The sequence below is a fragment of the Saccopteryx leptura genome, chromosome 2, assembly GCF_036850995.1.
Source record: "Saccopteryx leptura isolate mSacLep1 chromosome 2, mSacLep1_pri_phased_curated, whole genome shotgun sequence".
NCBI lineage: Eukaryota > Metazoa > Chordata > Mammalia > Chiroptera > Emballonuridae > Saccopteryx > Saccopteryx leptura.
The window spans coordinates 52,944,277-52,961,426 of record NC_089504.1 but is presented as its reverse complement, the minus strand read 5'-3'; the positions used below and the strand labels follow the sequence as shown (position 1 = coordinate 52,961,426).

The 17,150-nt window shown below is 39.1% G+C and overlaps 1 protein-coding gene across 5 annotated transcripts in view; it reads right to left on the bottom strand.

Annotated features, from left to right (window-relative positions):
* Positions 1 to 17,150, bottom strand: part of TRPM6 (transient receptor potential cation channel subfamily M member 6) — a 186,769-nt gene that overhangs the window by 46,694 nt on the left and 122,925 nt on the right. For 4 of the 5 annotated variants that reach the window (XM_066367977.1, XM_066367978.1, XM_066367979.1 and 1 more), the window contains one exon: positions 356 to 1,491. In XM_066367977.1, the coding sequence (XP_066224074.1) occupies positions 356 to 1,491 (1,136 nt within the window). The remainder of the gene's footprint in view (positions 1 to 355; positions 1,492 to 17,150) is intronic. The other variant, XM_066367980.1, reaches the window with a different exon arrangement.

Here is a 17,150-nt window from a genome sequence, read left to right as displayed (position 1 = left end):
GAATAACTTACATTATTTCCGTTTTATTTATATTTAAGTCTGAATGATGTTTTATTTTTTAAAAATGACCAGATTTCCTCTGTTACATCTGTCTAAGACTCACTCTTAACGCTTGTCTCGGTCATGTGATACATTTATCCGTCCCACCCTAAAGGCCAGTCCATGAAAATATTTTCTGACATTAAACCGGTCCATGGCCCAAAAAAGGTTAGGGACCACTGGTGTAGGGAACTATTACATTTTATGGAAAGGATAAGAGAATGGGGAGAATTAAGAACGCAATCAAGTCATTGACTTTTTAAAAATAGCAACAATGCAAAGAATTTAATACATTTTTTAAGTGTTTGCTTCTTACTTTTAATCTTATTGATCTTCAATTTCTCCTCCTTGTGGAATCTCAAACTATGACTCCGAATGAAGAGCCTGTCTCTGCGGAGAGGATTGATCCAAAAGGATGTGTTTGGCTGGAGCCCTGGTCCCACCGCTGAGCAATCACTACTCTTGGCCAATCCTGTTGAGCTATCAGAGAGGGATCTGCCCCAGATTGGCCTCTGGCATTGTCTACTTTCGATGGAGTTACTGTTACAAGTGGAGGCCAAGCAGGTTTGCCATTTTTTCTTGTTGCTAAACACACCAGTTTCATCACCTTCTGAAAATGCCCAGTTCACATATCCACCTCCAGTTTGCATGCTCTTGGCTTGGGAGGGGAGGGAGGTCACTTTCATGGGTCCAGGTGTACAAATCAAAGTGGTTAGGACTTGCTCTGCCCTGTCTTCTCTGGCTGGTATTTGGGTGATTGGCTCATGTTGCTCTTCGTGTTGGACCACTGAGCCCTGGGCTGAGACAACTGGGTTTTTCCAAGTCAGATGAACAGGGACTTCAATCTGGGTGACCTGTTCAGGTGCCAGCACACCTGTACCTGCTTCCACAGATGGTCTGGACAGAGGTAAGTCAGTTTCTGCTGAAAAAGGAGCTTGCTTTAGATAAGAAGGGATGAGAAGGAACTGGCCATACTTTGGGTGTGCTTGCCTGTCAAGGCAAGAAGCAGTGATACTCTTTTCTGTTTCTTGCTCTTCCTTGTCATTTCCTACATTTAAAGCCTCTCTCTGACCATCTGTAATCTCAACAAGGGGCCTCCTCAGCACTCTTGGGGGATGTTGGCCTCTGGCCAGGCTCCGCAGCAAAGAAGGAGGCATGCTGTAATACTGGTATTTCTTCTCCTCAGACATCCCCATGCTGCCTAGAAGTTCTGCACAGATGACATTGCTCCAGCTGTGGGGAAGTTTTCTGCAAAGAGAAAGCTTTCTGTTGGCCAGGAGAGTGTCATCCTGTTGTAAGGTGTCAACAGCAGAAAGGACATTTAGCGTATCCACTGTCAGGGCAGAGAGGTCCTGCAGGTGTCCCACCTGGCTGTCCAAAGACAGTAAGGAGTCCTTTATAAAAGATACCTTTTCATTCATTTCTTTCATTTGGAAGTACATCTCTGTAACCCTAATAAGTAAAGGGAGGGAGAAAACCAGTGAACACATTAAGCCAACAGGAATTTGCCTTATTTTCTTACTGTCCTTCCTCATCGTTAGGTGGCTACTCAGCCTAAGCTGCTTCCCAAAGTTAGGTGTGTCTTCTGCATCTTCTTTCCTAATATAGACTCTCACTCCAGGTGACCTCACCCACATCTGTAATTGCCACTATCACCCCAGTGCAGAACAACTACAAATCTACATTAGCTAATATTTCTAAAATTTAAGAACCTTATTTCTAGCTTCGTGTTAGTCAGTCTCTTCAATCATCTCACCAAGTAGCCCATTTGTATTCATTTATCTATTCATTAGTTTATATGATAAGCATTTGGATCTCTCCTATTGGCGAACACTAAGTCATTTTGGTAAAGAAAGGAGATCCTGAGGAAGAAATCAGAATGATAGAAACAGCACTAATAATCAAATGTGCAATTAGAAAAAAAAATGTATAGATCTTTAAGAAAGTCTACAGTTCTAGGGCCCTGGTCAATTGGCTCAGCGGTAGAGCATCAGCCCAGCGTGTGGAAGTCCCGGGTTCGATTCCCGGCCAAGGCACACAGGAGAAGCACCCATCTGCTTCTCTACCCTTTCCCCTTTCCTTTCTCTCTATTTTTCTCTTCCTCTCCCGCAGCCAAGGCTCCACTGGAGCAATTTTGGCCCCAGACACTGAGAATGGTTCCATGGCCTCTGCCTCAGGTGCTAGAATGGCTCCATTTGCAGCAGAGCAACACCCCAGAGGGGCCAAGCATTGCCCCCTGGTGGGTATGCCGGGTGGATCCTGGCTGGGCACATACACGAGTCTGTCTGTCTACCTCCTCCCCCGCTTCTCACTTTGGAAAAGTAAAATATAATAAAAAAAAAGAAAAGAAAAGAAAAGGCCCTGGCCAGTTGGCTCAGTGGTAGAGCGTTGGCCTGGCGTGCAGAAGTCCCGGGTTCGATTCCCGGCCAGGGCACACAGGAGAAGCGCCCATCTGCTTCTCCACCCCTCCACCTCTCCTTCCTCTCTGTCTCTCTCTTCCCCTCCCACAGCCGAAGCTCCATTGGAGCAAAGATGGCCCGGGCGCTGGGGATGGCTCCTTGGCCTCTGTCCCAGGCGCTAGAGTGGCTCTGGTCGCGACAGAGCGACGCCCCGGAGGGGCAGAGCATCGCCCCCTGGTGGGCAGAGCGTTGGCCCCCGGTGGGCAGAGCGTTAGCCCCCGGTGGGCAGAGCGTTGCCCCCCGGTGGGCGTGCCAGGTGGATCCGGGTCGGGCACATGTGTGAGTCTGTCTGACTGTCTCTCCCCGTTTCCAGCTTCAGAAAAATACAAAAAAAAAAAGAAAGAAAAGAAAAGAAAGTCTACAGTTCTAATAGACTTCCTAATTTTCAAACAAAATCTACTTTTAAGAGATCTGCATTCAGAGAAAACCTGAGGCAATTTTTTAAAAATTATTTTGAATGCTCTAACCTTTCATTATAATGTCCGGCCACTGATTCATGTCAAAATAACACAAGACATCTTCAGCTATGCAAGTATAAAAGTAAGTTGCAAGTAGAGTCAAATTAAGTGTAACAACGGATGGATGGAAGGAAGGAAGGAAGGAAAGAAGGAAGGAAGGAAGGAAGGAAGGAAGGAAGGAAGGAAGGAAGGAAGGAAGGAAGGAAGGAAGGAAGGAAGGAAATGTTGGTTAATATTTACCTGTACATATCTCTGTAAATATATCCATATAGGAATGGGTTTTGTTTTGTGTCCCCCAAAAGAGTTATATGTGAGTCCTAATTCCCAGCACTCTCAGAATGTGATCTGATTTGGAAATAGAGTCTTTACTGAAGAAATCAAGTAAAAATGAGGTAATTAGAGTGAACCCTAAGTCAATATGACTGGTGTCCTTTTAAAAAGGGGAAATTTAGACCTGACCAGGCAGTGGCGCAGTGGATAGAGCATCGACTTGGGATGCTGAGGACCAAGGTTCAAAACCCCAAGGTTGCCAGCTTGAGTGCAGACTCACCAGCTTTGAGCACAGGGTCACCGGCTTGAACATGGGATCATAGATATGACCCCATGGTCGCTGGCTTGAGCCCAAAGGTCACTGGCTTGAAGTCCAAGCCCACTGACTTGAGCCCAAGATTGCTGGCTTGAGCAAGGGATCACTCGCTCAGCTGGAGTCCCCTGGTCAAGGCACATATGAGAAAGCAATCAATGAACAACTAAAGTTCCACAACAAGTTGATGCTTCTCATCACTCTACCTTCCTGTCCTGTCAGTCTGTCCCTCCCTCTCTCTCAAAAAAAAGGGAAAAAAAAGGAGCAGGGATTGGGATACAGAGGGAAGATGATGTAATGACACAGAAGGACTGGAATGATGCATCTACAAAAACAAGGATCACCAAGTATTTCCAACAAATACCAGAAGCTAGAAGAGGTAAAGGAGGATTCCCCTGTGGAGCCATCAGAAAAAGCCTGGCATGCCAACACCTTGATTGTGGACTCTTAACCTCCAGAACTGTGAGACAATAAATTTCTGTTTTTGTAAGACTTCCAGTTGTTGGTACTTTGTTATGGCAACCTTAGGAAATTAATACAGTTGTCTAAGCTTAACAATGAATACAATAAATTACAAAATAGATTTGGTTACATAAAATAAACTCATATATATATATATATATATATATATATATATATATACAAAAATTTTAAACAATTACGTTGGAAATTATTCTAACAAATATGATGTGGTATTTGTATCCCTTAATACATCAAAAGCTTTTCCTAACTGTTGCAGAAAAAAATTATACAGACTCCAAAGGACCTGAACAGATAATTCACAAAAGATAAAATACAAAATATAAGGAAACATGGTAAAATATTCAACCTCTTAAGGTTAGCAGACAAGGATGCAGCACTGGGGCCTTCAATTAGGCAACCTATAAAAAGAATTTCATTATGCTAAAGTACTCAAATATTCTTTACATTAGGAGGTGAAATACTATGAAGTCATTAAAAATCATACTTATATTGTTGATAATAATTTCCTTTGGCTATTTCTAATGGTAGGGGGTGGGGATGTAGACATCTGTTATATTTTACATTATATACTTTTAAATGTGATATAAAAATCTTTGCAAGTAGAGATGCCCTGACCAGTGGCTCAGTAGATAGAGTGCTGGCCCAGTGTATGGACATCCCAGGTTAATTCCTGGTTAGGATACACAGGAGAAGTGACCATCTGCTTCTTTCCACCTCCCTCTTCCCCTCTTGCAGCCCCTGGCTCAACTGGTTCAAGTGTGGCTCCAGGCACTGAGGATAGCTCAATTGGTCCCAGTATCAGCCTCAGGCACTAAAAACAGCTCGGTTGATTCAAGCTTGGATCCCAGATGAGGTTCCCAGGTGCATCACGGGCAGGGTGCATGTAGGAGTCTGCCTCACTATCTCCCTTCCTCTCACCAAAAACAAACAAGCAAACAAACAAAAATACAACAACAAAAAACCTTGTAAATAGAGAAACAATAAAAATTAAAAAACATATTTACAAAGAATGTTTAAATTTTTGAAGAAATGTTTTTGATGTATAAGATGGAAGGGCGGACAAAATACAAACTTGTGTAATTTTAGCTAAAAATTCATAGAAGAGTAAATGGAAAAAGACCAAAATTTTCATAGTGGATTCTGGCTTATGGCATTGTTCTTTCCTTCCTCTTGCCCCAATTTTATTCTTTTATTTGGAGGAGGGAGTAAACTTTCCAATTTCTCAATAATGAAAATCTTTGAGAAATAGGAATAAGGGAAAAAACAGCAAGAGAGGGAATCTAACCAACAGTTTCACAGCTGATATGACCACATGCAGAAAACAAAAGTGATGAGAAGCAGTGATGATACCATGAAGAGTTGTAGCAAGCATTTCCCAAAGTAGTGTTAGATATCCCCTGTCTCGAGAGCCCCTCAAGTCACATGGTTGAGAAATCTTTCATTTCTTCGTTCTGGAAGCTTTGCACATAGAAATTTGTCGGGAGCCGATCCACTAATGCTGGCTAACTAGGTCACAGCAGGAGAAGATCCACAACTGCTGGTTGACAAAGTCACAGCAAAAGAAGATAGAGTCACCGCAGGGAAGACCAACAGCTGCAGGTTGACAAAGTCACCACAAAGGAAAGGCACAATGATACTTCCCCCTTTAATCTTTTGAATTAATCTGGCCTTATATTCCCCCCTTTTCTGGGTGTGTGCTATTATTTATGGCACAGGGATAATAGTACCGTGCTTTCCCTGTAGATTTGTAGTAATTTCTTTGGAAATGAGACAGAAGGTGTAAGTTCCACAGAAAAGCCTGTAAGCCCCTTGAACTGGGCTCATAAACATAAGAGGCTGGCCATGATATCCCTCATAAAGGGTTAAGTTTGTAGGAGAATTTCTTCTTATTAATCATGTTAGAAAGAATAAAGTTAGAACTTAGCTAGTATATGAATATAGTAAATAAATAAAGTTTAACTAGACATTAGAATCTTAGGTAAAGTGTAGTGGAGTGGCCTGTTGCATGGCCTTGGATAGGAGTGCAGCTGGCTAGTAAAGAATGTTTTGTTAAAAGACTTGTTTTGGACCTGTGGTGGCGCAGTGGATAAAGTGTCGACCTGGAAATGCTGAGGTCGCTGGTTCGAAACCCTGGGCACATATGGGAGTTGATGCTTCCAGTTCCTCCCCCCCTTCTCTCTCTGTCTCTCCTCTCTCACTTTCTTTCTCTCTCTCTCTCTCTCTCTCTCTCTCTCTCTCTGTCTCTCCCTCTCCTCTCTAAAATAAATAAATAAATAAATAAATAAATAAAACTTAAAAAAAAAAAAGACTTGTTTTGTCACTGAAGACAGTTGCTGGGCTTTTCTCAGTAAAACATTCTCATGAGATTTTTGTATTTTCCAAGAATAAGGAGAGGAATGTGGTGGGATTCATAGCAGCAATAGCAACTAATGCCTTCTGATATTATGTTGCTACTAGCTATCTTGCAGGTGCACTCTATGTATCTTTAAGTAAAAATTACTCTTAATACTATGTCAGTTTCTTAAATAGTAAGCCTTTTGTAGTCTTGTGGGAAAAGAATTAGGACACTACATGAACTCAAGGCTATTTGCCTGAGCAAGCGGTGGTCCTTTGCTAGTCCTTGATGATTTTGTCTGCTATCTCTTTCTGTGCCCTTGACTCACAACAACAGTAAAATAGAGTTATTAATTAGTACTAATCTTTTAGAAGTTTGTACCGATATTGTTATTACTATTCAAGTTATTGTATAACTGTACTTTGAATAATTTACCACCTGACTTGTAGCTTATAGATATGAATTAACTGTTATCTGAAAATATGTAACCATAGTGAAACTAAAACAATGATGTATTCAAAATACCATGTGATTGTAACTTAGTGTGTGTGCATAAAAAGTAAAGTTAGACCAGCCATTGGTGGAGATGCCTGGCAGTAAATGCTAACCAGAGAATAAAGAGAAAGAAAAGAATTCGGCTCTCTCACTTGATTTTCGCCGACGCCGTCTCTTCCTGTGGGACCCCTGGATCCTCCTCCCCCGGGGCTGGACCCCGGCAGAAATTAAATAATAAAAGGGGTGGTATTTTTCATTTTCATTATAGTCTGTGTGGGAGAAACCTTCTCTTTCTTGTGTCTGTTATAGAATTCAACTTCTATAACTTAATAAAGGCTTAATAAATGCTTCCTGACCTTCTGGAACCTGCAAAACTAGAATTGGCAAGGCTGATGCGGGAAAGAGCAAAAAATATATGTATATTCCTTTCCAAATATGCTTAATTAGATGCTCTCCATCCAGTGCACTGTTTCATCTAATTCAAAAACAGTACAGTCTGAACAGCAGTAATGGAGGCTCATTAAGTTCCATTAGCAGCAGCCACATCGAATGGACACAATGGAAACCAGCTACTATTCACAGCAACAGGTAACATGCTACAATAGAGCCCTGTTAGACAAATAACCTGGTCACCCTCAAATCGGGTCCTCTTGCTTTTATAGGCACTTATTTTCTAAAGCATTATGTCCTATGAAACATATTTTAATTATATTCTTCAACCACAAAGTGCATTAATTTAATCTGTCCTTTCAGTCATTCTGAAATGTAAAACACATTATTTTTTATTACTATTGATTTGAGAGAGAGAGAGGAAGGGAGAAATGGAGGGAGAGAGAGAGAGGGAAACCTCAATTTGTCATTCCACTTATTTATGCCTTCATTGGTTGATTCTTGTATGTGCCCTGACCAGGCATCAAACCTGCAAATTTGACATATTGGGACGGTGCTCTAACCAGCTGAGTTACTCAGCCGAGGCCTAAAACACATTCTTATAATTTTAGTTACCACCACGCAAGGTTTGAAGGTGGACAAAAACCAGGATGGTTATTGTTTTATTGTGAGCCTTTGGACAGGATAACTTTAAAATGAGATTATAACAGGTATAATCATCATGACAATTATGTATAATATTCACTGAGTGGTCACCATGTACCAGAAATTTTACAAAGGCTCTACATTATTAATTTATTTTATCTACATGCCAACCCTATAAGGTAAGCATTACTATTACCCTTTTTATGAAAAGAGGAGAAGTCACATGGCTGGTCATATGATCAGTGATAGAGAGAGGCTCAGACCCAGGCAGACCAACTCCACATCCAATGGAATTAACCACTGTGCTCCAGCACCTCTCAGAAACTCATCAGGGATCTAGGCAAAGTTCTTTTGGGGTGCCCTAGAGTCCAAACAAGTGCTAAATGAATTACATCAACAGTTCCCAATCTGGGAGGTGTTTAGTCACAAATATTCTTCAATAAGGTTTCACAGCCAAATAATGACAGACCTGCTCAAACTATAACTCTACTGAGACACAATGTACTTTATGTTAAAGTATTTAAACTTTCTAAAAAATGTGGCATTTTCCAAATACATTGTACCCAAATATGCTTAAAATGAAGAAATAAACATCTTACTCCATAGAACAGAGAGGGAAATATTGACTTACGCTACTTGGTCAACCAGTAGCCAGCATTCCAATTAGACAAATTAAGGCATAAAATAGCCTTAATGTAGTCTCCTTTCCCACTTTCACAACTCATTTAATTCTATAAGGACATAGGTGATCTCTGCTTTCCAGGTAGGTACACATGTAAATCTCCTCCTAATCTCCTTTTCCTGCCTCTTCAAATGACTGTTCAGTTACCTGAGAAAAATATCCTTCCCTCCCTCCCACACCTCAATGGTGACATCCCCAGAAATGACCTCAACAAAAATAATCATGTAAAAACAGAGCTGATAGAATAGCTCTATCAAGAAGGAACACTGATTATGTTTTAAAGTTAAATTAGAGCCTCATAATTAAATTCTAGAGCCCTTGAAAAAATCTGGAGTATTTTTCAAAAGCTACATATCCATTGGTCTTCTAATCCTTCTTATTCAATCCACCAAAAAAAAAAACTCAAGAGAAATATAACAGTATTTGATAATTAATAGTGTTAGGTTGTTTATTATTATTATTATCATTATTATTATTAATTATTGAATTACTTGTTAATAAATGTCTTGTTCTCAAGTTTTCACTCAACTCATAATACTACCTTCTCTTAATTTTTTTTATGCTCCTCTAATCAATCCATTTTAGTCTCCTCCATGAGTTCCTCTTCCTTGATCTATGACACAGGTATTAACATCTCCCAGGATTAGTCCCTCGGTCCACTGAGTTTCCTTACTTTCCACTAGCTTTCTGGGCATAATCATTTCTATCATAGTTTTATTTTTTTTACAATAAGCAGATTTCTCTCAATAAGTCATCACTTCCAAATCTCTTTGTCCAGTTCAAGCTTTGCCCTGGGGCTTCAGAGTCATACATCTAAGGATTCTCAGATATCTCTGATAAATGCACCACAAGAATCTCAGGCTCAACAAACCTAAACCTCATTGCCCCTGCCCACCCCCATGCCTCTGTACATCTTTACCTTGGTGGTGCCACCTTTCATCTCATTACCCCCACTATAGATCTGAGAGTCACCCTGGTCCCCAGCCTCTCCCTCAGCTCCACATCTAACCCCTAACTCACCTATGAGTTTTCCTTTCTAAACATGTCTTTACTTATCCCCTCTGCTATGGTCTGAGTGATTGATTGTATCCCCCCTAAACTTCATATGTTGAAATTCTAACCCCAAAGGTGATGGCATTAGGAGGTAATGTCCTAACGAGGTGATTAGGTCATAAGGGTGGAACATTAGTGAACAGGATTAAAAGAGACCCCACAGAGATCCCCTTCCACCCTGTGAAGACACAATGAGAAGTTGGCAACCCAGAGAAGAGCCCTCAACCAACCACGCTGGCACTCGGACCTCAGACTTCCAGCCTCCAGAACTGTGAGCAGTAACTTCTCACAATGCCACCCATTCTGCGCTATTTCATTACAGCTGCTCAAACAGACTGTGACACCCCCTTTTCAATCCCAGCACCACTAATTCAACTAATCCTTAGAACCCACCCATCTGCTGCATTAATCTCTTATGTCGTCTCCCTAGTTCCAATTGTGACTCCTCAAATCCACCCTGTCACTGAGGAATCTGCCTAAAAGGTAAATACATCCATATCACAGGTGATCTAAAATCCTTCCTCAGTGTATAGTATCAAGTAAGGGATTCTCCATGACCTTGTTTGTAATCTTGGGGGGGCAAGGTTATCTTGGCCCCATCATTTCTATTTATTCCCTTTTTCTAAAGGTTTAGAAGGGAATTTGTATTTTTTTTATTCTCAAAATTTGGGGAGCCTATTTTTACATACTATTAGATCACTTTCACTGCACTCTTACTATTTACCAGTACTCTGCCACATAATTCATCTCTATCACCTCATGTAAGCCTCACAACTCTAAAAGGTAGGTCTATTGTCACATCCACTTTACAGATAAGAAAACAAAGGCCCAGAGTGAATCTGACCAAGTACCTGCAGCTAGTAAGTGGCAGAAGCAGGACTTCATCCCAGATCTGTAAACCCCTGTCTGGGTATGTTTCATACAAAACTGAGAACCAAGCTGGCCCACAGCTGCAAAGGAGAACCACAGCTGCAAAGCAGTTGGAAGATGCAGAAGACAGAAAGGTAAAGGGAAGTTCATAGAGCTTTGGCCTAAAGATTCTATTTAAGTAAAATAAAGTATTGTGGAGTCACATTTTTATTTGATAGTCAATTTTCTCTCAATATTATTTTTGATTTAAAATTCAGTCAGCTACCTAGACACATAGTTACATAAATATGGTATCAATAGTAAAGTCAAGAATTATAACATGCCCATACTGAACCATTTAGAAAGTTCTAAGTATGAGTCAGTTGTAAGTAAAGGTATATGTAAAGATTCACTGCCCAACTATTTATAAATCAGAAAAATACATACTTAATTAGGTATCACACATTTTAAATTGACTTTAAATAAAGATGAAGGTAGGGGGAGAGAGACAGAGAGAGAGAAAGAAATATCAACTTGTTCCACTTTATTTATATATTCATTGGTTGATTCTGTATTCTTATTATTGATTGATTTTAGAGAGACAGAGAGAGAAGCATTTATTTGTTGTTTTATTTAGTTGTGCATTCATTAGTCACTTCCCCAATGTGTCCTGACTGAGGATCAAACCCACAATCTTGATGTTTCAGGCAACACTCTAACCAACTGAGCTAACCCACCAGGGCCACTGGTTGATTCTTGTATGTGTCAGGGATTTGAACCCATGACCTTGGTGTCCCAGGATGATGCTCTAACCAATTGAGGTATCCAACCAGGGCCAGGTAGCACATATTTTCTAGTCTGGTCCATGTATGTTCAAAATGAAGGAAAACATTTATCTTCTGCTAAATTGCTTCCTGTTGCAGAAGGATTTCTGTATTTTTTTTAAATGCATATCACAAACCTGAAGATGGCAGTGGAGTAGGCAGACACATAGACTCCCAGTTAACACCACCAACCTGGATTAAAAACTAATTTAGGAACAATCAGTGTGAAAAACCAACTCTGGACTACAAGAACAGCTCTCAAAAACCAAGGAGCAAAGAAGAAGCCACAACAAACTTGGTAGGGGGTGCTTGAATCTCCCCTGCTTACAGGAACAGAGTGGGAGGTGAGGCTGAGAGCCCAGAAGGGCTCTCACTCCAAGGAAAAGAACAGAAAATACTGCTCACAACCACTTGCCTGGTGACCAGAAAATGAGGTGTGTTGAAAGGGCCGGCTTGTCTTCCAAAAAGAAAGGGGAGAGAGAGAGAGAGAGACAGATGGTGATGGGCAGAGGAATGCAGGGAACAACCTGAAAAGCTGACTCATCCAGTGCTGGAGGAAGCCATAGCTGGGGGATAGGCTGATCCTTCCACAAAACAAAAGAATAAAGTGCTTCCGGGTTACAGATCTCCAGACATCTCTCCAGCTCCAATCAGCGCAACAAGACACAGCTGCAAACAAGAAGTGGGGAAGGAGGGGCAGTAACTCAGGTATCCATGGAGATCTGAGATACACCTCCCCCTACTGAAGCTGAGAAAACACCCTGCCACCAGAGAGAGAAACTGGCAGAAGAGGCCTTCAGAGTCTCAGGTTACACCCATTGCATTCCTGGATACAGTTTCAAATAAGACCCCTGCTGAGATCAGTAAACAAGACTATCATCTGTTAAGAAAACAAACAAATCAAGACTTCAAAGCAGCCCAAATTCGAAAGTGGATTACAAATAATAGCTGATGCCAACCCAAGACGACCTAGAAATAACACAATTGAAAACTGGAGGCAGACAACACCAAGGCTAGATTCAACCAACTCTACAAACAAAACACCCAAACACACAAACATAATGAGAAGACAGAGAAGTGCAATCCAAATGAAACCACAAGAGAAACCTCCAGGACATGAATTGAGTGATATGGAAATAACCAAACTTCAGGATGTGGAGTTCAAAATAATGACCATAAGGATGCTTTGGGATCTTAGAACAACAATGGATGGTCATTACAAAAACCTAAATAAAGAAATAGCAAGTATATTGAAAAAGGATATTGAAATATTAAAAAAGAATCAGTCGGAGATGGCAAATACAATATCAGAAATAAAGACCACAATGGAAGGAATTAAAAACAGGATGGATGGAGCTGAGGATTGAATCAGCAAGTAGGAGGACAAGTAGAATGAAGGCATAAAAGCAGAGAAGAAGAAAGAAAAGAGACTCAAAAAGTATAAGGAAACTCTTAGAGAGCTCTGTAACAACATGAAGAGAAATAACATCCGCATCATAGGGGTTCCTGAAGAAGAAGAGAAAGAACAAGGGATAGAGACTTTGTTCAATCATATCATAGATGAAACTTCCCTAAATTAATGCAGGAGAAACTCTCACAAGTTCAAGAAGCACAGAAAACTCCATTAAAGAGAAAACCAAAGAAACCTACACTAAGACACATCATAATTAAAAATACCAAAGCTAAGAGATAAAGAGAAAATATTAAAAGCTGCTAGAGAAAAAAGGCTATCACCTACAAAGGAACCCCCATAAAAATGACATCAGACTTCTCAACAGAAACACTTGAAGCCAGAAGGGAATGGCAAGAAATATTCAAAGTAATGCAGAACAAGAACCTACAACCAAAACTACTTTATCCAGCAAGGCTATCATTTAAAATTGAAGGAGAAATAAAAACCTTCCCAGACAAAAAAAAAAAAAAACTCAAGGAATTCATTACAACCAAACCAATGCTGCAGGAAATGTTAAGGGGCATGGTGTAAACAAATCAAAGTGGGAAAAGAATATAGCAAAAGAGGAATACAGTTTTAAAGAATAAAATGGCAATAAACAGCTACATATCAATAATAACCTTAAATGTAAATGGATTAAATGATCCAATCAAAAGACATAGGGTAGCTGCGTGGATAAGAAAACAGGACCCGTACATATGCTGTCTACAAGAGACACACCTTAAAACAAAAGATGCACATAGACTGAAGGTAAAAGGATGGAAAAAACCATTTCATGCAAATGGAAATGAAAAAAAAGCTGGGGTAGCAATACTTATATCAGACAAAATGGACTTTAAAACAAAGGATATAGTAAGAGATAAAGAAGGCCACTACATAATGATAAAGGGAGCAATCTAACAGGAACATATAACCATTATAAATATCTACACACCTAGTATAGGAGCACCTAAATATATAAAGTAAACTTTGATGGATAGAAAGGGCGAGATCAACAGCAATACTATAATATTAGGAAATTTCAATACCCGACTAACATCACTAGATAGAGCCTCAAGAAAGAAAATTAACAAAGAAACAGCAGACTTAAAGGACACACTAGATCAACTGGATTTAATAGATATCTTTAGAACCTTTCACCAGAAAGCAGCAGAATACACATTCTTTTCAAGTGCTCATGGTACATTCTCTAGGATAGACCGCATGTTAGGGCACAAAAGTGGTCTCAACAAATTTAAGAAGATTCAAATCATATCAAGCACTTTCTCTGATCACAATGGCATGAAACTAGAAATCAACCACAACAGAAAAACTCAAAAATTCTCAAACACATGGAAACTAAATAGCTAAATAGCAGGTTGTTAAATAACAAATGGATTAAGAATGAGATCAAACAAGAAATTCCTAGAAACGAATGATAATGAGCATACAACAACTCAAAATTTATGAAACACAGCAAAAGCAGTACTGAGAAGGAAGTTTATAGCACAACAGACACACTTTAAGAAGCTAGAAAAAGCTTAAGTAAACAACTTAACCCTGCATTTAAAAGAACTAGAAAAAGAACAGCAAGTAAAGCCCAAATGTAGTAGAAGGAAGGAAATAATAAAGATCAGAGCAGAAATAAATGACATAGAAGCTAAAGAAACAATACAGAGGATCAATGAAACTAGGAGCTGGGTCTTTGAGAAGGTAAACAAGATTGATGAACCTTTAACTAGACTCACCAAGAAAAAAAGAGAGAGGACTCAAATAAATAAAATAAGAAATGAGAGTGGAGAAATAACAACTGACACAACAGAAATACAAAATATTGTAAGAATATACTATGAAGAACTGTGTGCCAAAAAACTAGACAACCTAGAAGAAATGAACAAATTCCTTGAAACATACAATCTTCCAAAAATCAATCTGGAAGAATCAGAAAACCTAAACAGACTGATTACACCAAATGAGATCAAAATAGTTATCAAAAAACTCCCAACAAAGAAAAGTCCTGAACCTGATGGCTTCACAAGTGAATTCTACCAAATATTCAAAGAACTAACTCCTATCTTTCTCAAGCTATTTCAAAAAATTCAAGAAGAAGGAAGACTTCCAAGCTCCTTTTATGAGGTGAGCATAATTCTGATTCCAAAACCAAGGAAAGACAACACAAAGAAAGAAAACTATAGGCCAATATCCCTGATGAATATAGATGCTAAAATCCTCAACAAAATATTAGCAAACTGGATATAATCATATATGGAAAAAATCATACACCATGATCAAGTGGGATTTATTCTGGGGAGGCAAGGCTGGTACAATATTTGCAAATCAATCAATATAATTCATCACATAAACAAAAGGAAGGAGAAAAACCACATGATAATTTCAATAGATGCAAAAAAAACATTTGATAAAATCCAGCACCCATTCATGATCAAAACTCTCAGCAAAGTGGGAATACAGGGAACATACCTCAACATGATAAAAGCCATCTATGACAAACCCACAGCCAACATCATACTCAATGTGTAAAAATTAAAAGAAATCCTCTTAAGATGAGGAACAAGGCAGGGGTGCCCCCTTTCACCACTCTTATTCAACATAGTCCTGGAAGTCCTAGCCACAGCAATCAGACAAGAAGAAGAAATAAAAGGCTTCCAAATTGGAAAAGAAGAAGTAAAACTATCATTATTTGCAGATGATATGATATTGTATATAGAAAACCCTAAAGTCTCAGTCAAAAAATTACTGGACCTGATAAATGAATTCAGCAAGGTGGCAGGAGATAAAATTAATACTCAGAAATCAGAGGCATTTTTATACACCAACAATGAACACTCAGAAAGAGAAATAAAGGAAACAATCCCCTACACTATTACAACCAAAAAAATAAGGTACCTAGGAGTAAATTTAACCAAGGAGACTAAAGACCTGTACTCGGAAAAGTATAAAACATTGATAAAAGAAATCAAGGAAGATACAAACAAATGGAAGCATATACTGTGCTCATGGTTAGGAAGAATAAACTTCATTAAAATGTCTATATTACCCAAAGTAATTTATAAATTCAATGCAATACCAATTAAAATACTAGTGACATACTTTAAAGATATAGATTACATATTCCAAAAATTTATATGGAAACAAAAAAGAACACAAATAGCCTCAACAATCTTAAAAAAGAAAAATAAAGTGAGAGGTATCACACTTCCTGATATCAAGTTATACTACAAGGCCATTGTACTCAAAACAGCCTGGTACTGGCATAAGAACAGGCATATAGATCAATGGAACAGAACAGAGAACCCAGAAACAAACCCACAGCTCTATGGTCAACTGATATTTGACAAAGGAGGTAAGGGCATACAATGGAGTAAAGACAGCCTCTTTAACAAATGGTGTTGGGAAAATTGGACAGCTACCTGCAAAAAAATGAAACTAGACCACCAACTTACACCATTAACAAAAATAAACTCAAAATGAATAAAAGACTTAAATGTAAGCCGTGAAACCATAAGCATCTTAGAAGAAAACATAGGTGGTAAGCTCTCCGACATCTCTCACAGCAATATATTTGCTGATTTATCTCCACAAGCAAGTGAAATAAAAGACAGGATAAATAAATGGAACTATATCAAACTAAAAAGATTTTGCACAGCTAAATAAAGACAATAAGAACAGAATAAAAAGACAAACTACACAATGGGAGAACATATTTCACAATACATCTGATAAGGGGTTAATAACCAAAATTTATAAAGAACTTGAAAATCTCAACACCAGGAAGACAAACAATCCAATCAAAAAATGGGCAAAAAAAATGAATAGACACTTCTCCAAAGAGGATATATAGATGGCCAATAGGCATATGAAAAATGCTCAACATCACTAATCATTAGAGAAATGCAAATTAAAACCACAATGAGATATCACCTCACACCTGTCAGAATGGCACTCATCAACAAAACAACACAGAATAAGTGCTGGCGAGGATGTGGAAAAAGGGAACTGCTGGTGGGAATGCAGACTGGTGTAGCCACTGTGGAAAACAGTATGGAGATTCCTCAAAAAATTAAAAATCGAACTGCCTTTTGACCCAGCTATTCCCCTTTTAGGAATATACCCTAAGAATACTATGGAACTGTTCCAAAAGGAGAAATGCACCCCCATGTTTATGGCAGCATTGTTCACAATAGCGAAGTTCTGGAAACAGCCCAAGTGTCTTTCAGTGGACAAGTGGATCAAAAAGCTTTGGTACATATATACTATGGAATACTACTTAGCCATAAGAAATGATGACATCGGATTATTTACAATAACATGGATGGACCTTGATAACATTATACGAAGTGAAATAAGTAAATCAGAAAAAACTAAGAACTATATGAATCCATACATAGATGGGACATAAAAA